We start from the raw sequence: 25,820 nt of genomic DNA on the forward strand, positions 1-25,820 counted from the left end.
ATGGATAGAGGGATTAATTTTGCACAATGACCTATCGGAAGTAGTAAGAAGGAGGAAAATGCTTAATTATATGTGCACCAAGTGATACCTTCACCAGGATTAGTGACACCACATTCCTGGTGCGTTTAACGGTAGGGAGCAGAGGAATTACCCGCGTCTGTTATGAACCCTTATTGCAGAACTTCTCAGAAGTCAGGCAGATGGTTGTAATTTATTGCAGTTCCTTCCATAGCTTCTCTAAACAATTTTATTTTATTTTATTTTCTCTGAAATATCTGTACACATAGAGTGAGAGGAATAGATTTTTGGGGAAAGCATGTGCTGTGTTTACCTGCAACCTGTTCTCTTGCTGCAGTGGCTGGAAGTGGTAACATCCACAGTCCTGAGGTTGCTGAGATATGCTAGTCCACGTTCACGATGTTTCTCCAGCTACAATTGCAAACCAGCTCGGTTCTGGGGCACGGGCACAGGGTGCTGTTCCTGGCTGGGGCTCCTGTGCCTGCCGAGCCGCCGAGCTCAGGAGCGGCGGCGCTGCAAAGCAGAGATGCTGCCAGTGGCACCGTCTTGTTGGTAAAATAAAAACAAAGCCAGGAGCCTGGTAGCTCCTTACGTGCTGTTTGTTGCTCGAACTCAAATCGACTTTACTATTTCAGTTTGGCCCATGGTAAGCTCGGTTGTGTTGAGGCAGCTCCTGGTTTAGTTGCCTTCAGCACCGAAATGTGCTCAGTTTTGTTATCCGCAGCTTGGACTTTGTTCGTGCCACAAAGGGGCCGATGTCTCAAACTGCGTAAACACAACAGAGCCCCGATTGTCATGAAAATCGGCGAAGCCTTTCTGGAGCCCCAAGAATTATGAAGCGGTGGCTGTGAGTGGGAGGGCAAGAGCATGGGGAAGGGCTGCCTCTGTCCTGGGTCCATGCAGCTCTGCTAGCCTCTGTCTGCCCAAATTCTGTTTTTTTCATGAAAGTTTTTAGGGATTGGCTGTGGCAAGTGACAGTGTCTGCAGACAGTGTCCTGGAAGACCTCCACTTTCCTGGTCTGGCAGCATCTGACCTGTTTCGGCACTGGCTTACAGCTCCAGTGAGGATCTACATTTCTGAAAAAGTCACATCTTCTGAGAATTCCTTCTCCCTGGAACTGTGGTCTCGCGCACGCCGGGGGAGCGCCCGGGAGAAGGGGCAGCACATGGCGGTGCCCGCGCTTCTCCTGCCTGCAGTCACTTCCCACAGGCAGCCCAGGTGAAACACCCGTGCTCCCAAAAGGAAATCCAGAAAATGTTCTTAAGAAAAAGCTCTGAAAGTACAGGGTGCCTTTTAAAGCCTTGCACAACTCAAACACTTATTTTCCTTTTCTCCTGCCACATTTATAGCCCGTCATCTTCTCCACACTGTCTCCTGGCTGGTTTGCCTGGCATCACAGTTCGCTGTGGACAAAGGGCAGCAAAACGCAGCATTTTTCCTGACCTCGTTTGCAGACAAGTGGCCACGTTGGTAACGGGATGAGCCAACGCTCAGTGCGCTCTGGAGATCTCCCTCCCGTTTCACAAGCCCCTCCCTTACGCCCATAATGTCAAGACAATAAATCCGTTGCAGGCGGCAGCATCACTTGTATGCAGGTTTTGGCAATGTTTTTTTACCATTACAGGCTTTTACTGTGATGAACGGGTGTTATTCAAAAATGTTAGATGTCAGTTACAATAGCATCAGCTTTTTCTGTTTGGGTTGGGAATTGGCTGATTCGGGCTAAAATAAGAACCAGCCACTTTATTTTTCCTTTTACCGAGCTTGCTTTAAGGCTGTTTGGTTCAGAGAATAGGATTAATCTTTCTTGTTTTTTGCCTGTCCTGTGCCCATTCCTAGTTTGGCCTCTCATTTTACAGAATAGTTCCAGATCTCTGCAATTATTTTCTGCCCTTAAGGATTTATTATGGACAAACTGTGACGTGTGTACTTAATGTGACTTTTGAATAATTTGGAAGATTTGGGTTGTTTGGCCAATTACCCTTTTTGCCAGCCAGCTTTTGTCTATAATTGCAGTTGTTTCTGAATTAGCAGAGTGTTTTTTCAGTGTATCTCTGTTTTGAGTCCCAACAACAGTTGTGTGAGCAACTTCATGTCGGTGTGTTCTCCTGAGATTAATTTGCTTTATTTCAGATTGCTGTGGCCACATTGCACTGTGCTGTTACAAAATAAGCACTCTGCATTCTGGTCACACTTCTCCGAGGGGTGCTGGGAGCGAGCAGAGTGCTCGCATGGGATGAAGAATGTGGAGCTTTGGGAGCAGGCAGAATTGCAAGCAGCTGTGTCAATAATGCAGCCAGGGGATGGCTTACCTTGGCCGTGCATTGCGAGGGCCGTGTAACAGGCTCCTCACACAGCCCTGCTTTGGTGACCTCCAAAGTAAAAAGAGAGAGGTCAAGCTGCAGAGCTTGTCAAGGACCAACACAACAACTTTGCAGATTTACAGCATAAGCAAAGCGGAGACCTGGCCCAGTGCAGGGCTGGTTGCGGCACCTTTTGCTCCTGCATTGTGCACCTGCTCCCGCAGAAATGCTAGGTTAAAACCAGATTGTGAACAGACAGACTCACAGGAGGGTTGGCGGTGGCAGGGACCTCTGAGGCCGTATGGTTGGACCCATCTGCCCCAGCAGGGGCAGCCAGAGCAGGGTGCCCAGGCTGCCAGGAGGGTGCTGCTGAGCTCTGCTCTTGTGTGCACTTGGGGTCATTTGCATTGCTGAATGTCACCAGAAAGCCATAAAATTTGAGGCTTGGGATTGAGCGAAATATGACCTCTTTTGTTGCCTCTGAGCCTTGTTTATTTTAAGTCAGCCATTTCTCAGAGCATGGTTGAGCCCCACGGTTCTCAGCCTGAGGAACAGAAGCAGACTGTGGCTTTTGAACAGAGTCAGTGTGGACATCTGGAGGACAGGTGGAATTGGGCACTGGCAGAAATGTTTTTGGCTGTGCCTTGGTGTGGTGAGCAATGGTCTGGGCTTGGTCAAACGCAGCTGACCCCTGGGACATGTTATCAGGCATCTCATGTTTGCAGCGCTAAGAACACATGAACTGCACAATATCCAAGGCTGAGTTCATCCCAGGAGCAGGGTGAAGGAGCAGAAGAGCTTCAAGAAAACATTGACTGGTGCAGAGAAACGTGTCGCTGTATCAGGCGGAGAGCTCACCATTACCAGTGCTGCCATGGTGGTACCTGTTTTGAGGCGGGCAGCTAAATCAGTCATGGATTTGTTGTTCTGAAAGTTTGCAGAGCCACTGAGTTTAGAGGCAGAGATGATCTGCCTCGAGGGGGATGGGCGACATGGAACTTTTTGAGTTGAGAGAGAAATTGGGCAAAGTCAAAATGCCCAATGTCTCATGCAGTTTATTTACAGTAGAGGTTTTCTTGTTGGAGCTAGTGCGATGTTAACTCCATCCTAGCAATAGCATTACTGCAAGTTACTTGCAACCCATTAGGAAAGGGAGTGCCCGCTCACTGACGTGCCGGTGTAGGTTGTACTGTTAAGTTCTGATCATTTGACTGACCTCCGCACTTGTCCATTGCCAGCTGCGTCTGCACCGGCCCTGCCCATCCATCGCCTGGTGGCACACACTGCTGTACTTAGACCATTGCGTGGCTCAGGCGGCCAGAACGGGGCTGCACAGCTCACACATCCCCATCCTGCCCGTCCTGTGGGCTGTGCTCTCACGGGGGCTTGGGCAGCCCTTGTCCCTGCTGGTGGCACACCTACCTGCGTTTCCCAGTCTTGCTGTATTTCGTGCAGTGGTTTGTCTTTTCCCCTCTCCATCCCAACTTGAAAATGCGGCTGTGGTGCTGGCAAAGCCGATGCAGTGTCCCTGCAGGCACAAGGCAGGAGCCCTGACTGCCCAGCATGGCTCGGCTGCCCCTTTTCCTAGAGCCACGCTTTGTTTTCCGTGTTAGCCTGGGTACTGATCTTCAAGTCAGCTTTTGTGAGGCTGATGACAAAACCACAAACTGATGCTGAAATCACTTCTCTAAGCCACGCCTGTGTTAAGCAGCCTCAGAGGGCAGAAAATGAGTTATGCGGCAGTTTCTTGAGCTTTCCTCCGGCGTGCCAGCTTTGGGCATGGCCAGGGGGGATGCTGGAGCAGGCTGTGCTCCGCTTGTCTGGCAGCTACTGCGCTTCTGTTGGCGAAGGCGATGAAACAGAGCGTGAGCTCGCACCGTGCTGACTGTTCACCCTTTGGAAATCTCTGTATGGTCACAGACGAAGTGCCGGCGTTCCTTGGGTGAGGAAGCTGAAGCAAACGCCCAGTTGCCAGTGTCCCATCCCCGTAGGCTGGCAGGTGCAGACCTGGCAAGGGGGGCTCTGGCCCCCTGTCCCATAGCGACCACCGCCATGCAGTGCCCACAGTCCCGGCCCTGCCACACGTGGGGCTTGTGGGCAGCGTGGGGCCCCCCTGCCCACCCTGCATGGGCAGCCCTGCCTGCTGCCTGCTGCTGCCCACCGTTGCCCTGCCTTGCTGCCTGCTGCTGCACTGCCTCCTGCTCCGCCTGCTGCCCACTGCTGCCCTGCCCCACTGCCCTGCCTGCTGTCCACCGCTGCCTGTGTCTGTGTGGCTGCAAAGCAGGACCCATCTGGCCCATGCTTGCATTTCAGTGATGATTAAAACTAGATGGAAGTCCTCAGCCCATAGTTGTCAGCAGCCTAAAGAAGCAGCTCTCATGCTGGCAATCCCTGGTTTCTCTCAGCGCGTGTCCAGGCGTTAATTCAGTACCGGCTCCCTTGGCCGTGCCGGGGAGTCGGTGGAGAAACCACACAAGGTTGTGGCTGCACTCTGGATCCTGGGGCTGGGGGCCGGTGGCTGGTGGTGGCTGGGGGTCACCGGGTCAGCGGCTGAGGGCTGAGAACTGGTGGCTAGTGGATGGGGGCTGGTGGTCAATGGCCAGTGGTCAGTGGCTGGGGGCTGGCAGCTGGCGGCTGGTGGCCAGGGGCTGGTGATTGGTGGCTGGTGGCCAGGGACAAGGGGTCTGGTGGCTGGGGATTAGTAGCTGGGGCTGGTGGCCAGGGACTGGTGGCCAGTGGCCAAGGCCTGGGGACTGGTGGCCAGAGGTTGGTGTCTGGGGGCTGGTGGCCAGGGGCCAGAAGTCAGTGGCTGGGGGCTGGGGGTCAGTGGCCAAGGCTTGATGGCTGGAGGCCAGGGGTCGGTGGCTGGGGCCTAGGGGCTGGGGACTGATGGTTCGTTGCCAGGGGCCAGGGGTTGGTGGCCAGGGGCTAATGGCCAGGGCTGGTGGCCAGGGGCCAGGGGTTGGTGGGTTGCGGGCCAGGGGTTAGTAACCAGGGCTGGTGGCTGGTAGCCAGGGGCTAGTGGCCAAGGGCTGGGAGCCGGTGGCCAGGGACCAGGGTTTGTTGTCCACGGGTTAGTGACCAGGGCTGGGGACTGGTGTCCAGGGCTGGTGGCTGGTGGCCAGGGGTTGGTGAGCTGGTGTTCAGGGACTAGTGGCCAGGGCTGGGGGCTGGGGGCCTGGGGCCGGTGGCCGGCACCGCGCCCTGCCGGCCGGGCCGGGGCGGTGTTCGGCGGGGCCCCCGGGCGAGGCGCCCCCCGGCGGGGCCCGGTGCCCGGCGGAGGCGGCGCTGACATCACGGCTCGTTAGCATAGGGCCGGCCCGCGGGCGGCGGCGATGGCCGAGCCGGGCTGCCCGCCCGCCCGCGCCGCTGCCCCGCTCCCCGCTGCGCCGCCGCCATGAGGCGGCCCTAAGGAGCGGCGCCGGGGGGATGAAGCGGGACTCGACCTGCATGGAAGGTGAGCGGGGCCTTTGTCCGGGCCGCGGCCGCCGGGGGGAGCGCGGCTGCCGGGGGGAGCGCGACCCCCGGGACGCCCCTCGGCCCCCGCCGGGCCGGGCCGGGGGGGCGGGTGCCCCGTGTCAGCGCCGGGGCGGCGGGCAGCGCGGCGCCTGCGCCGGGGTCCGGCCGGGGGCGCTTCCCCGTGCCCCCCTCCCGAGCGCGGCGGGGCGCGGTGCGGGCCGTGGCCGCCGCCTGCAGCTGCGCACGGGCGCGGCAGCGGGGAGGGCGGCGGGCCGGCTCGGGGCTTAATTTGTTTATATTTTAAACTTCCTAATCCCTTTGACCATCTGGAGGAGCTTTTTTTAGTATCGTTAATTATTGATAGTATCGGGGTCATGCCGGCACTTGATAACGGAGCTCTCTCCCCGTAGGGAGCAGTGCCGGCTCCGCGGTGTTACAGCTGCCACCGCGGAGCGGGGCGAAGCCCTCCGGAACCGAGGGGACACCGAAGGGCCACCGGCCCTCGGGAAGCCGGGGTGTGTGGCTGTGCCGGGGACGCTGTTCGGTGGCTCCCCGAGGCTGGATTGCCCTGGGTGGCGGGGTCACGGCGGGGCAGCCGCGGGGCGCCCCCAGCCGCAGCTGCCCGGCTGCTCGGGAGCGCATCCGTTCCTAAAAACAGCCCAAAGCGACCCTGGCTCGGGGCGTGTGGCCGTGCCGGGGCAGGGGCCACGCAAAAAGCTGTATTTTTGTTAAATGGCGTTAGAGAAAGTCGGGGGCCTGGGGGAGCGGCTGGAGGCGCGGGGTCGGCCCGCGAGCGGCGCGGGTGGAGCGATGGGGACCCCCGGGCGGCTGCGGCGGGCTGCCGGGCACGGTTCGGGGCGGTGGGCTTTTGTTCCAAACTCTTTGTGCAACAACTGGCTGGAGCGGAGGATCGGGCCCCCCGTCGCCCGTCCTCCCTGTGCCGCACAATGGAGCGGGGCGAGCAGCGTCCCCTCGCCCCTCGGCGTTCCCTCGCCCCTCGGCCGGCTCTTGCCCGCGCCGGGCCCCGCGGGACAGGGGTGCGGGGCGGCGGGGGCTGGGGTGGGGGGCAGGCAGGGCCGGGGGGCACCCAGCCCGCCCGCCAGAAGTTGGATTTCTCAGATGAGTTTTTGATATGCAAATGATGGGTCCCGGCCCCGGGGAAGGGCAGGGCGAGGGTTTCATCAGCTGCACGCTCTTGATTTATACCCACCCAGACAGAGCAACCGATCGTTTGCGATGGGTCTTTCCTGGGGGCTTTCTTTTGACTGAACTCTTCCGTGGCAGGAACAAAGCGGCGGGGCTTTCGGGCCGTGGGTTTCGGCTGTAGGAGCGGGCGGGTGGCGGGGCCGGGCCGCAGCGTCCCCCCGCTCCCCCGGTCGGTGCTTTGCTTCGCGGCCGCAGCGTCCCCCCGGTCCCCGCACCCCGGTCGGTGCTTTGCCCCGCGGCCCCGGCAGCACAGCCGCTGCACGCCGTGCGGGGAACAAGGGCGCCAGCGGCCGCTGCCCCCCACCCCCTCCTTTTTTTTTTTTTTTTTTTTTTTTAGAGGACTGGAGGAGGCTTGTCCATTTAAATTAACCTTTATCCCAGCTGGGCACACAATGTTTTTGTTTCAGTTCACAGAGGGTTAATTCCATTCAGGCTCCTACCACGACCGGCACAATCTGCTCCTTGGGCCAGCCTAGGCGCTGGTGCTGTCGCTCGTGGCCAGCGTGGGGCTGGGACCCCCATCGGCGGGGTCGGTGGAACAGGGCGCCCCGGCCCATTGTGGGCTCGGCCGCCGAGGTCGCTGCTGTCCCAAGGAGGGGCCGCCGAACAGAAAATTTAATCCCTGTGTTCATCGATTATAAGTTAAAGAAAAGCCCCTTAAGCAAATGTGCCTCGTTTTGGGGTGAGCTTCTTGGGACAATGCAGCACTCCGCAGTGAGAGGGGAATTGCTCCAACTCTGTGTCTTGAATTTAACAAGGTGGTTTTCTTGAAACTAAAAATGGACAATGAAAAAAATTGTTAGGGAAGGTAAGTGGGAAAAAAAAACTTAGCACGAGGCATCATCAGAGGCGAGTGAGATTTTGTTAGGATTTAAGTAACACGTGTGAGATCTCCCCCTCCCCAGGCAGCTGGTATTTAGCAGCTTGAGATTTAAACCCAGCTAAAGGGTACTGCAGGGTGTGTGTGATAGGGCGAGTTAATCGTGAAGCAAATAAATGATACACAGTTGAAAAGACATTGAATATATTAATGAATTGCAGTGCTGAGTGTCGTCTGTAATCTTTTTTTCAGCTGTGAAAGATTTTCTTAGCTGTAAATCACATTCTGTTGTATAAATGGGCAGCTTTGCAAACTGCAGCTTTCTGTGTCTTCCCTCTTGCTTTTCAGCAGAACCAAATCCCAGCACTGTCAGCTCTGGGAGTTTGGCCTATGGTTTGTACCTTCGCTTTTGGCCTCGCTCTAGGACATAAAGTCTTTGTTTCAGCTCTGTTATAAAACACCGATATTAGAAGTCACTCAAGCTGGCTGCACTGACACACGGTCTTATTTCCAAGGTAAATCTCTCGCAGGGAGCTGTGGTTGCTGTACAGCTTTAAACTGCATCTGCAGGGGTGGGTGCGATCCTTCTTGCAGCCGTGGGGAACTGCTGAGGTGAAGCCAGCATCTGGTCCCCTCCAGGAATGTGGCCGTGCTGCCTGCCCGCTTTGGGAACACCGGAGGTGCTTCCCTGTAGCCTGCTCAGGGTGTTTGTCCGCAGGAGTGATGCAGGTGGGAGCAGCAGCGATGGAGGCTTGCTGAGGGCTGGGTGTATGTCCCGATACTTTATTTGCTGTGTATTTTATATGCTTATTCATGCGCTTTCATGTTTTCTGTATGTGTCTTTGCCATGTGCTTCAGCAGGATCCTAAGGTATTTCCTTTTGGAAATTCATAAGAATTTTCTTCTAAAAATTATCAAGACTACTCATTTTGCTGAGGGAAGGAGCAGGTCTTTTAAAAAATAAGTGTATTGCTTCTACCGTTGGCCTTAAAAAACATAGACGAGGAGAGATTTCTTCTTTCTTTCTCTCGCTCCATCTTCGATGACTCTTGTGTAACATCATAATATTCTTGGAGAATTTACATTGTATTAAAATGTGGTATGAAACCTACCATGACCTTTGAAAACAATACAGCCTTTAATGTGGCTTTGGGGAGGGGTTAGCAAGGGAGTAGCCATAAAAATCTTCAGGGTTCAAGATGAGGTTGAGATTTTTGTGAGTGCTTTTGTCGTAGCAGCAACTGTTTGATTTAGTGGCCCCTGCTACAATGGCTTGTGAGAACAAAGCCAGAATATCCTGTGTATGAGTTCGTTAAATGTTAAGGCCTATCAGAAAAACTGGGAGGGGGAAGCTTCTGCAGCCCTCTTTCTGAAATAAAACATGTGCAAGGTATTTGAAAATTGCTTTGTTTCCTAATCTATGTTGTCTTGTATGGCTTTTGAAACCAGAGGAATCAGTGAGACAAGATGTAACAGAGCCAGGGAGGAGGGATGGAGGGAGGGCTTATTAGCTTAAAAATTATTATACTTACTGTGTTTTGATATTCTAGTGAAATTTCAAGGTTAAGAGAGTTCAGAGCAGCTCCAGCACAAAACTGCTTTCAATTTGCCCATGCTTTACCATTTCTGTAAAGTTTGCTGCGTTTCTGCCCCAGCTGTCCCACTGTTCGCCTACACAAGGCGCTTGCATTAAGTAGGGTGAAAAATAGCAAAGGTCAGGAGCCAGCAAACCCGTGGGCTGCAGGAAGAGCGTCTTGGGCCTGGTCACCGTTCCTACAGGATTTTTTAAACATCTTAAACCCTAATTTTTGTAGATAATTATTTCTTATCTACTGGTTTTGTTTGAGTGGCATTTTAAGGGGTGTACAGGCACCTCTCCAGTCCCTGGAGGTCTGTGTCTTTGTTCACAGGGTGTGCTGCTGTTCTACGGTGAATTTTAATCTGGAAGCACACTCCATTAACAGTTTCTGCGGGGAGGCATGTGCCCTTATTGTGGTGATGGGGCCACTCACACCACCTCACTGTCACCCTGCTAGCAGGGAGATAGGGATGGTGAGGGAAGGATTCTGATCCCTCCTTGCTTTAATCATCCCGGCTTCCCATGTTCGCCAGGCGAGGGGCCTATTCTTCCCACAACAAAAAAGCTGCGCCTGGAAATGAGCCCTCATTGACATCCTCGGCCGCCGGTGTGCTCCAGTGAGGAGGGAGCCTCGTGGTCCGAGGGAGCCCTGTGATGCTGCGGGGCACCGTGCCATGGTGCTGCTGCAGCCCACAGCATCCCCCTCTGCATTTTGCCGTGTGTGTAAACCAGTAGTTTCGTGGCTCCCCAGTTCCGCCCTGGCCTGCCTGGCCATGGCACAGTGTGCCCGGCAGCGAGTGGCTGTTGCTGCTGACCCCGGGATCCCCCAGCGCCCACGATTTATGGCACTGCTGGTGGGAGCAGGGGGAGGGCCGGGAGTTAAGCTGAGGCGGAGCTAAACCCTGCAGATAGAGGACTCTTCTGTCCCAGGCTAATCCCCTGGCCTCCTCCCAGCGTTTATCAGATAGCTGAAGGTGGAGATTATGCAATTGGGGACTACAAAGTCATGTTTAGTTGCCTCCTTTCAGCGAGATGCTCCGATAGCCCCAGTCCTGATCTGTACAAGCATTCCTTTGGGTCTGCATGCCTGAGGTGGTCTGTCCTGTAAAACTGGGACTGGTTTAGTGTGGTGATGACACCGTGAACGTTTCTTTAGCTAAAGTTTGTGTTTCCTTCATTCATCCCTTTATTTTAAGGTTTTATAACAATTGCAGTGCATTTTGCAGAAAAGTGCAGATTTGCATGCTGTGCATTAGCAAGTCATTTAAAGATTATTGCAGACTGGTTACGGTTGCTACTGAGTTTAAACTGTGAAGAAAGCTGCTTGTGAGTAAGAGCAGCTGGTTTAAATTTTTACTTGGCTTGTGTGAGTGCAAATTGGTTTCATTACCAATCCTAATACATTTGGCTTATTTATTTCTATGGTGTTCACAGGTTCTCCAGTAGTAAGCAGCTACACACTGGTTTGTCAGGTTGCTTAGGTTTTATCAAGATTGGAGGGGACTTGACTGTAACTTCTACCTCCTGCTGCTTCAAACCCCCTGTAGATAAAACCACCTTTGTCTCGGAAAACTGCTTGCTCAAATCTAAGTGAGGAAAACCAGGCATGGTGTTGTCCTGCTGAAATGAGTTCGCAGCAGCTCACCTTCACAAGCCAGTGCCCTCCTAAGGCTGGGTTTTTTCAAGGTCTGTCATTTTGCTGAGTGATACAGAACAGGAACAGCAGGGTGTGGGCAGCACACCAGGCACGAGGCAGAGTTGTGTGGTTCCCTCTGCCCAGCCCGAGCTTTCTCGTTAGCTCCGTGCGCCAGACTGTGGGTGCAGGCAGCTGCCCTGCCCTGCTCCATCTTCTGTGGCTTAAGGCAGCGGGTCAGCCCCTGCCTGCTCCCACCACCGTGCCAGGCTTCCTCCTCCCTCCCTGCTCTGGCCGTGCTGTCTTTTTTTAGAGTACTCATGTCAGATGATTTCTCTGTTTTGAATTTGTGCTCTTTTCCTTCTTGCTCTTTAATGTTTTTCTTATTTTTTTATGTCCCTTATAGCATCTTGTCATTTTTCTGACCTGGTCTGTCCCTGTCCTTTCTCTTACTGCCCTTTCCCCACCTCCTGTTACTCATCTTCTCAACCACTTTTCTTTACCTGTTGAGACCCATCATCTCCAATGCTGTATGATCCTCTGCCACGCACACTGGAACATCGCTGTAATTCCCTCGTCACCTGGACAGGTCGCTGTTGTGACTGCTCGGGTGCTCTCTGGAAGAAGCCTTTGTCCCTGCTAAGGTGTAAGGGTGCTGTGTGGGTCATTCTCTTCTCCTGTCACCTGGATGTACCTAAAGGAGCACTGGCCTTTGGGTGCCTTTGCTCTGTAGCTCCCAGCCACCTTGGATGAAGAGAAAAGCAGCTCTGGCTGCTTTCCTCCCTGGCTCCACTGGCAAGGTCCAAAACACCATGTGACATGGCCTGTCCTACCTTCCCCTTCCCAAGGGACAACCTTGACTGCTTTGTGGTGTCTCCCCCAAGCGCTGCCACATACTCCTGACTTCCCCATTAATTTGATTGTAGCTATCACATGAGCTCCTGCAGCAGAGAAGTTTCTCCTCTGCATTTTGAATGGTTTGCCATAGAGTAATTTCCTACACAGCACAGCCGGCATCTGTGAAGCAGGTCCTGGAAAGCGTGTGCACATCTTGCGTCTCCTAAGCAGTTTGCCTTTAAATCATGTCATTGAATATATGTATCACAAACTCCAGAGGGAAGGGACTGAGACACTGAAGTTAAACTCTGGGCACCTGAGGCTTGCATGGAGAACCACATGCAACATCCGTCCTCAGGACCGTCCTCAGGTTGCTGCAGAGAACCGTTGCCACCTCCCGGGTCCTGCTTTAGCTGTGGGTCTTTCTGTCTGTTGGAGATTGTACCATGGTGCGTTCAAGCCACAAAATACCAGAAATAATCTGGTTTAACCAGCACCCATAGGAAACGTGTGACTGAGTGAAAGACAGAGGTGTGGTTCCTCAAGTCCCATTGCTCCAAGCAAAGCAATGTCCTTGTTCCTCGGTGCCTCCACCTTGCTCGGCCAGGGTGAGCTAGTCATCCAGGTAATGAATATTTGACATTTGGGAAGGCAACCCCATGAAGTATACTGCAGATTTGTGTGCAGCCCTGAATACACTTGAGTAGTGCCCATCTTTGAAGTGCAGCTCTGTTTGCCACTGTTGGGATATTAATAGGTTAAAACATTGGGGCGGGGGAAGGCAGCTTGGTGTGGCGTGTGAGGGGTTAAGCTGTTCGTTGCTAAACATCTGCTACAGGAAGAGCTTCTGGTGCAACTTGCTGGCATTAAGTGTAGCTGGCTGTTAATGTGAAGCAAGGTTTAGGCCTCCCTGTGCGGCTGCCAGGTAATGAGGATCCATCTGGGTTAACTACCTGGGTCTCTTAAGCCATCATTTACTTTCTCCTTTACATTTGACATCCATGTCTATGGAAATCACGGCCTGCTCACAGGTTCTCTGCCGAGCTGTGCATCCTCCCTGCTCTGCCTCAGAGGCAGTGTTAAGAATCTTAGAATGCTGAATTTAATGTGACAGCTGCTGTTGCTGGGAGTCCTACCATTTACATTTTTAGCCATCCAAAGGCCTTCCAAAGATTTGGAAAAGGAACAGTAAAATCATATCATTGTGGCTTAACCATATGATTGTTTCTGTAATAATGTTCACTTGGGTTCTGGGCAGTGATTGTGCTGTGAGGCTTTTGCTGGTGCTGCTGGAGGGAGCAAGGAGGTGCTTGCCCTGGGAATATGGAAGGTGTGATGGTATTTCACGTTGGCTGGTGTCTGCCAGGCATGATTTCTGTATTTGCACACCCTGGTCTGTGCAGTTGAGGTAGGACACTTTCAACCCTTTTCCCCCTCAAGGTTTCTGTTCCTCTCTGCTGTTTCTGGATGAGCACCTCTGCCATGCTCTGCTTTGTGGGCGTCTGTCTGGGCAGGCCACCGGGCAACGAGACTTTCCCAGTCCCTTCAAGAGAGTTTCTGATCGCTTGGTGAAGCCGTTTTATTGACCGCAAAGCGTTTCTTCTTCTCTTGCAGATGAGCGGGTGGATCAGCGAACCTGCCTGATCTGCGGGGACAGAGCTACAGGGCTGCACTATGGGATCATCTCCTGCGAGGGCTGCAAGGGGTTCTTCAAAAGGAGCATCTGCAACAAGCGGGTTTACAGATGCAGTCGAGACAAGAACTGCGTCATGTCACGCAAACAGCGCAACAGATGCCAGTACTGCCGGCTGCTCAAATGCCTCCAGATGGGGATGAACCGAAAAGGTAAAACTGGGCTTTTTACTGGTGGAGGTACAGACTGGGGCCAGTGTTAGCAATGCATGCTACCCTTCCTCAGCTACCATTTTGTATTGCGATTCTGCCTCTCAAATTCCTGACAAGAAAAAGTGAAACATCAGCAAAATTGTGCATGGATAAAACATTCTTCCTGAACTACTTCATTACTGTATTGGAGAAAAAAAACCTGTAAGAACTGAAAGCCGGTACAAATATTTGGAGAACTGATTGTTGTGATCCTTTTTTTCAAGGAAGGTAACAGTTTGTTACTGTCCTTCCTGATGGATGTCCTTGCATTTGCTTTGAGTGAAGTGGTCACCATATCTATTCAATATTTTATATTGAATATATATTATATATTCAATATATTAATGTAGCAAAAATAAAGGCATTTAAGTAGGCTTTTAAAATGCCAAGCGATCTCAGTCAGACTTTACCTGTTTGTTGTCAGGGGGGAGCTTAGACCTGCAGTTGCTGCCCAGTGATAAGGTGGTGAGGATGTTCACTTAACTGCCCATCTCTGGTTGATGGCGCATGGCTCTGGGCAGCAGCATGTGGAGCTGGGGAATGCCAAAGGTGCCTTTGCCTGGTATGAGGCCACATGCAATCTGGATTAGGGACAGACACCCCTTAGTCCCCATGTGTGCGGAGGTGGTGAACTGCTACGGTATCATCTTCAGGATGGCAAATCTTCAGTAGCTCAGAAATTAATAGTAAAAAATAGTCTGGGATTTATTTCAGTGTCATGTTTCTACTCTTCATTCCAATCTTTTGACTTTTTAATCTCTGGAATTGTTGTTAACCATTAAACCCAGAGATTTCTTGGTTTGATGGCAGCAGACAGGTATATGAGCAGAAACAGAGGCTGTTCAAGTCCCTCCTGGATGTGCAGCTAGGATGGCGGGAGGGACCCTGTCCTGGCTGCAAAACAGAAGTGCCATCTCATGTTTTTTCAGATGTGGCTATGGATGCCTTCAGTGTCATCATTCATATGAAAGCCGGCTGTCAAGAGCACTAAAACTTCCATAAATTTACTGCAAATCCACCAGGATCTTCCTTAGAAAATATGTCTTAGAGCTGAGATGGAAAGCTTATCTCCTGACTGCTTTGATTACAAATTATCTTTGGGAGTTTTATTTGATGGGGAAGGCAAGCTAGTTGCAGGTAGCTTTTAACCTGAAGCGTAGTCCTGGGTGACCAGGAGCGCTGCCTGGGCTCGTTTATTTTAAGTGTCTGTAGTGTGAAGCACTCAGCGCTTGTCATCAGGCATTCTATAAATCAGGGGAAGTTATTTACATTTTCCTAAGCTCCCTCATCAGCTCCATGTGGGTGTCGGAACCAGCAGGGCAGCCAGCCCCTCGGAGGTGCCTGGAGCTGCTTGGAGCTGCTTCTACCCGCTGCTGGCCCGGTGCAGGGCTGCCTGCCTGCTGCTCCTCACCTCTAGCTGCCAGCCTGTACCTGTGGGCCTGTGTGCCGGGCCTGGGCCTGTGCGCCAGGCCTGTGCTGCGGCCTGGGCCTGTGGGCCTGTGTGCCGGGCCTGAGCCTGTGTGCCGGCCTGGGGCTGGGGGGCTGTGCCCCGGGCAGTGTGCCGGGCCGGGGCCTGCCAGTCTGTGTGCCGGCCTGGGCCCGCCGGCCCGTGTGCCGAGCCTGGGCCTGCCTGTGTGGCCGCCTGCGGGCCCGGGCCACGCTGGCGTTGGCGGTGCAGGCAGCGCGCTCCGGTGGCGGCGGGCGCGGCTCACCCGCGGGGGCAGAGCGCCACCTGGCGGCCCGCTGCCCGCCGTTCTCTCCAGCCCGAGCAGGGCAGGGCTGCGCTGGCAGCCGGTGCCCCCGCGGGGGGCGAGGAGGGCCGGCGGCGGGCGAAGCAGCGCTCGCTCCCTGCCGCGGTGCCCGACCGTTGTGCAGCGGGGCTGGGAAGCGGCGCCGGGCCTGAGCAGGTGGGTTTGAACCACGACGAACCATGCGCGCCCGAGGGGAGGCCAGAGCTGAGGGGGCTGTGGCCTGGGACCATCCGGGTCTCTTGACGCCTTTCTGTGTGGATCACCAGCAGAAACATCCCTACATTTTGTTGCAGGCCTTGGCTAGGTTCTGCAGCTAGCAGGATTCCAAAACTCCCATTTCCAGGCTGAGCTGCGCAGCAGGACCCGGCCTCGTCTCTGCCGATACCCGAGTCATTGCAGCAGATGCGGGGCGTTGACGAGCACCTCCCAGGTCTGGGGGGTTTTCTTCCATCTCGGCTAGGTTGTAGGAATTTACAAAAATAAACCAAGTCAGTTTGCATCCTGTAAATCTTGCTGTGGGACACTGGCCGACGAGGCCTGGCCAGGCAGCCTGGGGAGCATCAAGCTGCTGGCTGGCAGGGAGCTGCGTCAAGAGCAGTGGGGTTCGATTAACCTCGGGTTGTTGAGAAATAGCAGCAGTCGTAAAGATAATGTGTGTGAACTTGGGTACTGTCTCGGGTACAGCCGCGGTCTGAACGGCACCCGCTGCCATGGGGACCTGCCCAGCCAAACTGCCAACTCCTCTTAGCACGCAGGGGTTAAGGGTTGCGCAGGCTTTGAGCTCAGGACACAGGAGTTCATGCACAGTGTTGCCCTCAGCAGTAGTTGCCAATTTGAAAGGCAGCTCTCAAACCAGTTGGGCAGGGAGGGCAGCTCAGCTGGGGTGACTGGAGCTGGGGACAGAGCCGTGGCCCTGGCTGTGGGCAGGCAGGAGCAGACAGACCAGCCTGGTGCCCACCAGCTCATCTCTGTGGCTGAGCACTGCAAACTGCAGAGGCATTTCTCCAAGGCATTCTGTAAAATGATGGGGATGTAGAAAAGAAAGATGTAAGCTAATGTCTGCTGCAATTACGCTTCAAAATCAAAAGACCAAGGCAATTTATGTCCTCAGCTCGTAGCTGAGAAGATTTCCAAATTACAATTGGCAACAAAATATCTTGGAAAACTAGAGAAATTCCCCTCAAACTGGAAAAGTGTTACTGTATTTCCAGTAAATTAAAAAAACCTAAAGGGAGTAACAGAGGGCTAACCATGATGGCTTACTTTTACATCAGTTGCATCTTTTTAACAAGAAACTAATGGTTTTTTGGAAAGAGTTTTCATAGAAAGTAAACAGCTTTGTTAAAATTACCTGCTTGTTTTGCTATATCTTAAGAGATTTGTGTGATGTAAGAGACAATTATAATTGTTTTATATCCGATCCTTTGTTTGTGGCTTCTCCAGTGTGCTTAAATGAATGCTGACATTTTAAATAAAAATACTTGCTGTTATGGAGAGGTGATAGAGTTTGCGTTAGAAGGATTAAAACTGGGTTGCTGATCTCAGAACGCATTGTTGTAAGGTGCTGCAGGGATCACTGTGCTGCTGCTCACGGGTTGCCTGAGTAGTAAATCATCGGGGGGCTTTTGGGTGGTGATCTGCATGGCCTGACCAGGTGGTAATGGTTCAGGAAGGTGCAGTTTAGGTGCAAGTGCAGGGTGTGCATGGCTCTGCCTTGCTGCAGTTGCCTTAGCTGAACCCACGTATGTAATCCCTGAGCTGCAAGTGCAGCACTGAGGCAGAGGAAGATGACTTGAGCTGAGGATACCTAAAATCAAGCAGCTTTTCTGGTCCAGAAATTTTTCCTTAAATTTTGTGTCATTTTCTGCTTCGGGAGGGCCTCTAGCAGCCCCGTGTGCCAAGCGGGGTGAGGCTGGCCAGCAGCAGCAAGGTCACCGTGCAGCTGGAGAGAGCCTCCTGCCAAGTCTGGCCAGGTAGTGGTGGGAAAAAGATCGGGACCTGATAAACAGGAGGACCCGGCCCGGGAAAGGAGCTGCACAAGGAGCAGGATTGATCCTCAAATGCTGACAGCTTCTGCGGAGCTGCTCTGCCAGTAAAGAGAAAAGCAGAGGGAGGGGGAAGGTAGAGAAGCAGCTCCAGCATAATCCCCATAATTGGGCTTCACTGAAGCTCCCTAGAAATTGTTTAAAGTCTTAAAAATGCAACTGCTGTATGGAGGAGCTGGACTGCCCTTCTGAAATGCAATTGCATTGCTCGATCTTGGAACTGAAATTTTAAACAACGGTTTTGCATGCAGCTGGCTGGGTAGCATATCTCCCCTCTGTTTTCTGTGGTAGCTGTAGGAGATCTGACCCTCTGCAGCAACAGCAGTGCCAGTAGTGACCGGTGAAGTGCTTTCCCTGTGTGCTGCCGGCAGCTGTGGTTGGGGTCTCCCCAGATGGAGCCTGGCTCATGGGGGTTCGCAGGGCTGTGGGCAGTGGAGTCAGAAATGCTGGAGGTCACGGTTCATTTTCTAGCTGTCGTGGGCATTTGTTAGGTTATCTCCAGGGGTGAAGTAGGGTTGCTTTCCGGGTGCCACTTCTCAAATTATGCTGGATTTAATTGTGGTACAGGATTGCTATTCCTTCATTACCTGTCACTCAAGGGTCACATGAAGAAACTAACCATCCTGAGGGACGCTTGCAGCCCCGCTGATGTGTTTGTGCCCTTTGGGGTGAGGGTCATGGAGTGTACTGCTGGAGCTTGCCAGTGCCCTGGAAAACACTGCAGGTTTCTGCGTACACTGCTATGGTGAACAAAATGAATCTTTTAAGGTATAAAGATTTTTTTCAAAATGGTAAATACCTTCTTATGTATTTGTGGAATATTGAACAGTAGTGTTACTCACCAAGGTTTGGTTGTTTTCTTTTAGCAATCAGAGAGGATGGCATGCCAGGAGGCAGAAACAAAAGCATCGGACCTGTCCAGGTGAGCATGTCAAGCCGTTTCTCAGTAGTTCCCTTCAGCCTTTGCTCTCCTGGCCTTGGCACAGAACTCCTCTCACGATGGTGGGCTCGGACCGTGCCAGCAGCTCGGAGTGGGACGGGGCCACAGCTGATATGATTGAGCCTTTCTCAGCCTTGCCTGTGCCTCTTGCTGGCGTAGCAGGGCTTTGACTCTCCACAAGTGTTAGAAATACATCATGAACTGTAGATTTGTAAATAAAGCTCGGCGCTTGCTTATCCCTGGCAGGGACATGGTGTGGTCCTAGGGTGCCTGTGTGAATTCACAGGCAGTCTTGTGGTGCTCTGTCCTTTGTGAGCCGCACAAGGACGTCCGTCCCTCTGCAGCTCCCAGTAAATCTCCCAAGCTGTCTGCTGCAATTCCTTCAGTTGTTCCAAGAGGGGCACCCAGTAAATGTCTCACTGATTGATAGCACAGCTTGTCTGGAGATGTCTTGTAAAGCGCAAGGTAATTCAGCACAACAGCTTGTACTGCACGTGTGAGAAATGATGGCCATTTCCAGCTTGCTTCTAGAAGAGAAGTCTTTTAAAAGTTTACTATTTATTTTAATAAAATAGAAATAACGCTGAAAGCATTTTCTGTGACTCTGTGTGCCTGTGAAAAGACTACTCGCTGTGGTCCAAAACCTAACCATGAGAAGCCAAGCAACCAGATGCTCTGCCTGCTCAGTAAGGTCCTCCATAGCGAACAGAGAAAAAGGCAAGAATTAGACAGTGCAGCTGTCCCTGTGGTCAGTAGCAGAAAACCTAGCTCAAAGAATAAAAAAAATCTCTTACTGATGGTAGAGCATTTTCTGCTGTTGGCAAGCATCATATTTATAACAGCATTAGTTACTGATTCTTAAAGCGTGTGCGGGCCTATCAAAGAGCAAACATTTCATTTCTGGCCAGGTAACAATTTTTACTGCCTCTCTGAGCAATGCAGCTGTAGTAAGGGCAGCCTTTGCTAGCCAGAGCGGGCCCTTGCTCATCTGAGACTCACGTGATCGGTCAGTGTTGGACCGCAGGTTATGCCATCGACTCCATTTCTTGGGGTGAGACTATTCAGCAGTCGCACTCTTTGCATGCTGTACTGGGTAAGCCTGCTGAGGTTTTTTGGCACTTTTGCAAGACTGGAATAAACTGTCTAAGCAATGTTTGGCTCTTTAAAATGTTCAGAATTCACTGCATTTCTTTGCAGCATGTTAACTTGAGTGGTTTATGTATAGTTTTATATATAGTGTGTGTGTATATATATATGGTATATGTCTACAGTATATATCGTTTTATATATATATATATATATATATATATAACTTTCTATTTTGTGACAGCCTTGCTTAGGGACATGCACACAATTTAAAAAAAAAAAAAAAAGCCCCAAAATTTTATGTTGCATTTTCCCTGCTACTGATACAACATTTCCCCAGGAGCATGACCAGCTCCTTCTTGAAACTTTATACTTCAGTGCACTCAATTTTTATTTTTAGTCCATTTTAACTTCATATGTATTACTCTCTAATACTTGTTTTAAGTATTAGATGCTTGGTTACTTCTTAGGGTGCCACCTGGTTCTTATTTGGGGAAAAACAGTGAACAATGATTCCCTGTAAATGTTTTCCTGACTGATTTTATATATGTCACCTTGCCTCTCTCAATTGCTTTATCAAACCGGAGCCTACCTCACCTTCCGTTTGGCTTTACCTCTGCTGAGTTCTGAGTGATGTTCCCAATGAACTGGCCTCAATTACTCCCTGGGTTTTCACTGTGTGACAGTGCCTGATTTATGGCTTGTTGCTGTGTGTATTTGACATCATCTTTCCATGTGTTCATTCCTGTCTGCTGTGTTATCGTCACTTGAATCGTACTGCAGGAACTGGAGGTCACCACAATTAGCTGTAAATAGAATTTTTCATGTGCGTTGTTATATGTAAAGGACAGATGTGGTATCTGCAGGAATGGCAAAGCGTTTCTCCTGCTGCCGGGTGGTTTCAGCTCTGCGGGATGTGACTGCTCGGTCAAGCTGTTCAACAAAAGCAAGGCTCTGCCTGGTTTCTGTTCTCAGCTGAAATAACCAAATGATCCTGTATCTGACAGATATCGGAGGAAGAGATTGAGAGAATTATGTCTGGGCAAGAATTTGAGGGAGAGGCAAACATGTCATGGAGCAACAACGGAGACAGTGACCATAGTTCCCCTGGAAATGGAGTTTCTGAGAGCAACCAGCCTTCACCTGTTTCTACTCCATCTTCAAGGTGGGAATGACCCCTGGAAGAATTTTATATTACTGTAATCTTGACTGTCTTTCCCTGAGTGATACTTTGTGGCAGTGTAGGAAAAATACACTGTGAGTGCATCTTTGTGTAAACCGAGCATGCTGCAGACTCTTTCATCTCTTGATAGTGCTTTAAGAAAGACAGACGCTGGATTTGAAAAGAATTGAACTGGGAGGTGAAATGCTCATGAGCAAATTAAAAAGGCAGCAATGCTGAGTTAAAATTATATTTAAAATATATCTCTTCATTTGTATTGATAGAGTTTTCTGCAGATCATGGAAACTTGATTACATTTCACTGGTCATTCTGCAAAAACTCTTTTTCTGCAGCATGCTCAGGTTTTGAAAATAAGTTACTCTGTTTAGGTTACTGGTTGATGGTGTTGTATTAATGCCAGTTACTGTTAGTGCTAGCCTCCTGATGCGGCCTTTGACGGTAAGCACAGTGAGAATCTCAGACTTGCATTCCATCTGCTTTCCAGTTGCATCTTAAGCTAGGAAACGTTTGTGTTCACTGGCTGTGTAAATACTTAATTTAAAATCCCAAATTCTGGCCCTTTAAGGAAGCTGGGGTGGAAATGCTTTTGTACGGCTGGGTTTCTGTTTTTCTCCTGAGTGGCTGCTCAGCAGCAGTTCCCAGATCTCCAGTAAGAGGAACTAGTGCTGAGCCAGGCTCAACGTGAGGCAAGCATAAGGTGTCTGGTCTGCACACTCAATTCTTTTCAGTGTACAGTTTAAATACAAAGGCATGTTCTGTTCTGTCTTCTTTCCCTGTTTTTATTAACATTTCTGATGGAGCTGGGTGCAACATTTTAATGAACCAAATGGAATTTTTTGGGTATATTAAAAAGCTTTTCCTTTTCCAGTAGGTCTGTGGAGCTGAATGGATTCGCTGCACTCAGGGATCAGTATATCGGGATGCCAGTGTCCATGCACTATCAGTACCTCCCACACCTTTGTAGCTATTCTGCTCACTCGGCTCTGATGCCCCCTCAAATGCGCAGCCTGGACCCTCAGTCGCACAGTCTTATCAATCAGTTGGTGTCAGCAGAGGACCTGGAGCCGCTCAGCACACCGATGCTCATTGAGGACGGGTGAGTGTGCGTGGCAGGGTGCGAGAGGCTGTCCTTTCAGTCTGGATGTCCCTGCCGCATGCACGGCTGCGGCTTGTGCTGCAGGGGATGCTGACGACTGACGACGGGGGTGGTGGCTGGGTGCATGCATGTGTGGCCCGATCGGTGCGAGGAGCACGTTCCCTGGGAGGAGATGCAGCCATAGTGCAAGCAGCAAACCAGAGCCCGTCCCGTGGGCGGCCTGTGCCCTTGTCTGGGGCTGGAGCTGGCATGCATGGACCTTGCGTGGGGTTCCAGGCTATGAGGCCAGGCTGAGCCTGTGCAGGAGTGCGGTTCGGTGGGTTTCAGTCCTGAGACCGCGTTAATTGTGCATAGGGCCCGGTAGTAAGCACAGTGGCTGGAAAAATACACACAGGTGGAAAAAAAGCTGTGTAGTCTGTCTGTTGGTGAGAGCTGCAGGGCTGTCTCAGAGGCTGAGCTGCCCAGCAGACTGTTGATGGCCAGGTGGGTGACCACAGCAGTTAGAAGGGCTCCCCTCATGGCCCCTGGCTGGGCAAGCTGGGTGCTGGCCCTGTGGCTCCTGCTGCCGGGTTACATGCTGGGCACCAGCACGTTGGGCACTTGAACATGAATTCCTGTGCTGTTTGCTTTGCTTTTTGAGTGCCTCGTCAAATTATGTCATTCAATGTTTTTAATGGCTTCTATGCCTTCATATTGACTGTGCCTGCAGGTATAAAGTGACTCAGGCAGAGCTGTTTGCGTTGCTGTGTCGTCTGGCGGATGAATTGCTTTTCAGGCAGATTGCTTGGATCAAGAAGCTGCCATTCTTCTGCGAACTCTCCATCAAGGACTATACCTGCCTGCTCAGCTCTACGTGGCAGGAGCTGATCCTGCTCTCCTCGCTGACTGTTTACAGCAAGCAGATCTTTGGTGACCTTGCTGATGTCACCTCCAAGTACTCTCCCTCCGATGACGAGCTGCACAGGTGAGACATCAGGCTGAGCTCCTGGGTAGGGGCTAGAGATGGAGGACCCATTGGGAGGATGGCAGTCAGGCACCCTGTGACCAACTAACCACCTCTCCTGGGACAGGTCACTTCACTTGTGGCTGTTTTCCTTTTCTGTTTTTTAGGGAATGGTTGTTCCAGGCTTAGAAAGTGCCTCATGGTTAGTCAGTATTGAATCAAAACTTCCTTCTGCAGGGGAAGGTGCATGGTGCTCTGTGGTGCTATTTGAATTTTCTGTAGCAATGCTGTCATCCTCCAGCACAGCCCTACAAACTGCCTTTTTTATGAGGAGTGTAAAACTAAGCAAAACTCTGGGTAACCCTGAAGTATAGGATGGAAGGTCTTATTTAAAAACCCTTTGGGCCAGTGGAAAGGTTGTTCACAAAGCTAGTTGTCTGTATTATCAAAGTGTTCATTATTAATTGCTATTTCATTGTTTTGATTACATAAATTTAAAGATGTTGCAACTTAGTTCTTGGTTTTTACATAGTACGTACTATCTGATGCTCTGAGGAACCTGCCTTTCATTTATCATTTTGGTCAGAGTGTTTTTTGGTTTGGGTGTTTTGTTTTGTAGCCTTGGTACCAGACAGATCCTCCCTTTGTAACAGGCTCACGATCTCACCGTATTATGGCAGAATAGGTAGGACTTACAGGAACTGCTGCCCAGCTCCCTTACAATATCTGCCCCGTTTGTGGTCTGCCCGTGCTAGGCTTAGCAATTTTGCAAGAGTCGCCAGGGGATCCAAGTGTCTGATGAGTGGACATTTAAAATGCTATTGTGGTCCTCAACCGTCACAGTATCTAACGGTTCTTTGAGGTTCCTTTGTGCATCTGTTTTGACAACTGGAGGGGCTGGCTGGCTGAGACCACGGTGGAGGAGTGCAGGAGCTGAGAGCTGGACCCAGGTGTCTTATTTCCTGAGGCAGGTTCCTCTGCAGCACTGTTCTACCCGGCCATTCATCATGCATCTGGTGCTGGTCCTGCAAGGAACAGTAAGGGTCATAGAAAACCACAGTAACACTTGTTCCTGCATTCAGCTGTCCTTTTGTTCCTGCTGTCCTGGTCAGAGCCTCAAAAGAGAAGTGTTTTGTTTCATTTTGTGTTTGTGATAAATACAAGCGAGAGGTAAAATGACAAGACAAAGGAGGAACCCTCACCCTTCAGAGGCCGGCAATTTATTGCTGGTCGCCTCGAAAGTCCTTCAGGGAAGATCTGTGCACGTGGCTGAAAATAGGTGTTCTTGGGAGTGGAATGTCTCTGCAGTCTCTTCTGATTTAGCTTTTCAAGTATCATTAATTGTCATTAGTAACATGGGAAAAAGCACACCAAAAAAGCCATTTAGCGGGAAGTTGCGCAGATGAGGGGTCTCAGGCTGCATGGCTCCCTCCCAGTTGTCTTTATGGTAGTTGAGCCATAGCTTGCCTTCTGCAGGTGGCGGTGGGGTAGTTTGTGGGTATCGGTCTCCCTGTCCGATGCAGTCGTGGAAAAGCTGGTCACTTTGGATTTGAGCGGAGGCTCTTTTGGAGAAGTGTCTGACTTGAGGACTTGCTCAGAGGCCCCTGTTTCCTCTGGCATTGATCAGTAATGATTGCAAACCAGAGTTCATTAGATCTCACAGCTCACTGAAAGAATCTTGCTGAGCTGTGATAGTCTGGCACTTTGGGGTTAATTTCTGTTCTTATTTAACAAAGTGACGGGAGCAATGCTAATACTTAGGTAGGTGACAAATGAAGGCATAGGATGAGCTCCCCAGTCCCCATGTTTTAATCACTTCTAACAACTGGCTAAACGTTCTGTTTGCCTGCTAGATGAAATGTTTTCTTTTATTGTGCTGTTTTTCTGGAGATGAATATGAAATGAATAGATTCCTGACCTCCCCCAGCACTCCTGATAGCGCTTCCCTTCCCCCTCCCTCCCCAGCTGATGCCGATAACTCCCAGCCAGAAACTTGCCTGGTGTAAACTGCGAGGAAAAGTGTGTGGAGGAGTCAGTCCTCGAGAAGAAATAGGGCTGTGAAAAACAGAACAGCTTTGTTTGAAGGGGGGAGGAAAGTATGCACAGAAAAGTAAGACAGTTCAACTGCAGGAATGAGAGAAGAGCTCTCCTGGATTTACGAAGTGATGAGTGGCTGGTAAAAATGTGCATGCTCTAAAAACAATTAGACCCAGCAGACGACTGAGTGGTCTTTGTGCTCATTAACTTCTTGAGCTTTGCAATCTTGCACCTGCAAGATTTTTAATGTCAACTTGAGAGCAAGAAAACTTGTACAACTTTAGATTAGCCGACAAGGCTTTCATCACTTACAATATTACTTTCTTGAAGAAGTGACCTGGAGTTCAGATAGCTTGTTTTCACTTCTCTGAGGTCAAACTCCACCATGCATTTTACAAATAACTTTGAAGTAAACAAACACGCATGCCAAAATAAGGTATTATTCAGTGAAAAAGGTTCTATTTTTGTTCTATTCAAAGATGGCTTTCTGGCTGTGCTCTTATTCTTTCTGCTGTACAATGCCAGAGCACAGCTGAAGCTTCCCTAAACACTTTTGTCCCACTTCTGAGCATTTTTGCAATACGTGGTTTCTTTGAAACCAGGGATTTTGCTGTGAGATGTGTTCCTGAGAGCCCACTCTGGCTGTTGGCACGTATGGGATGTTCCCACAGCACGCCTGCAGGCACCAGCAGCCCCCCATGCCCTCCAGCTCTGCTTCTGCCTGTTGCTTACACTGTGGCTTTTCCATGGGGCACATGCACACATCACTCCTGAGGAAGCAGCCTGGCACCCTGTTCAGCAGTAGGACCTCATTCTGCACCCACAAAATCTCCGTCAGGCAATTTCCCAGGAGGTTTTGGGGGGATTTGGATGCCCTGTGCATCAGCATGCCCTCTCCTGCCCGCCTCTGTCGCAGGCTTCCCTTGGCAGGGGTGGATGCGGAGCTTGTTTCTAGCAAACGGCACAAATTCACGATGAGTGCGGCTGTGCCTGGGGAGG

The 25,820-nt window shown here is 51.3% G+C and overlaps 1 protein-coding gene across 3 annotated transcripts in view; it reads left to right on the plus strand.

The window, feature by feature from the left end:
• NR6A1 (nuclear receptor subfamily 6 group A member 1) overlaps positions 1–25,820 on the plus strand; it is a gene marked incomplete at its 5' end in the record, with an annotated part of 98,975 nt that overhangs the window by 61,074 nt on the left and 12,081 nt on the right. Inside the window, 6 exons of one of the 3 annotated variants that reach the window (XM_080401419.1) lie at positions 5,493–5,779; positions 13,471–13,701; positions 18,403–18,458; positions 20,570–20,727; positions 21,614–21,841; positions 22,551–22,805. In XM_080401419.1, the coding sequence (XP_080257545.1) occupies positions 5,752–5,779; positions 13,471–13,701; positions 18,403–18,458; positions 20,570–20,727; positions 21,614–21,841; positions 22,551–22,805 (956 nt within the window). Of the gene's footprint in view, positions 1–5,492; positions 5,780–13,470; positions 13,702–18,402; positions 18,459–20,569; positions 20,728–21,613; positions 21,842–22,550; positions 22,806–25,820 lie in introns of those variants that run through there. The other 2 variants (XM_080401417.1, XM_080401418.1) reach the window with 2 other exon arrangements.

Source organism: Falco punctatus (assembly GCF_963210335.1).
Source record: "Falco punctatus genome assembly, chromosome: 9".
NCBI classification, from domain to species: Eukaryota; Metazoa; Chordata; class Aves; order Falconiformes; family Falconidae; genus Falco; species Falco punctatus.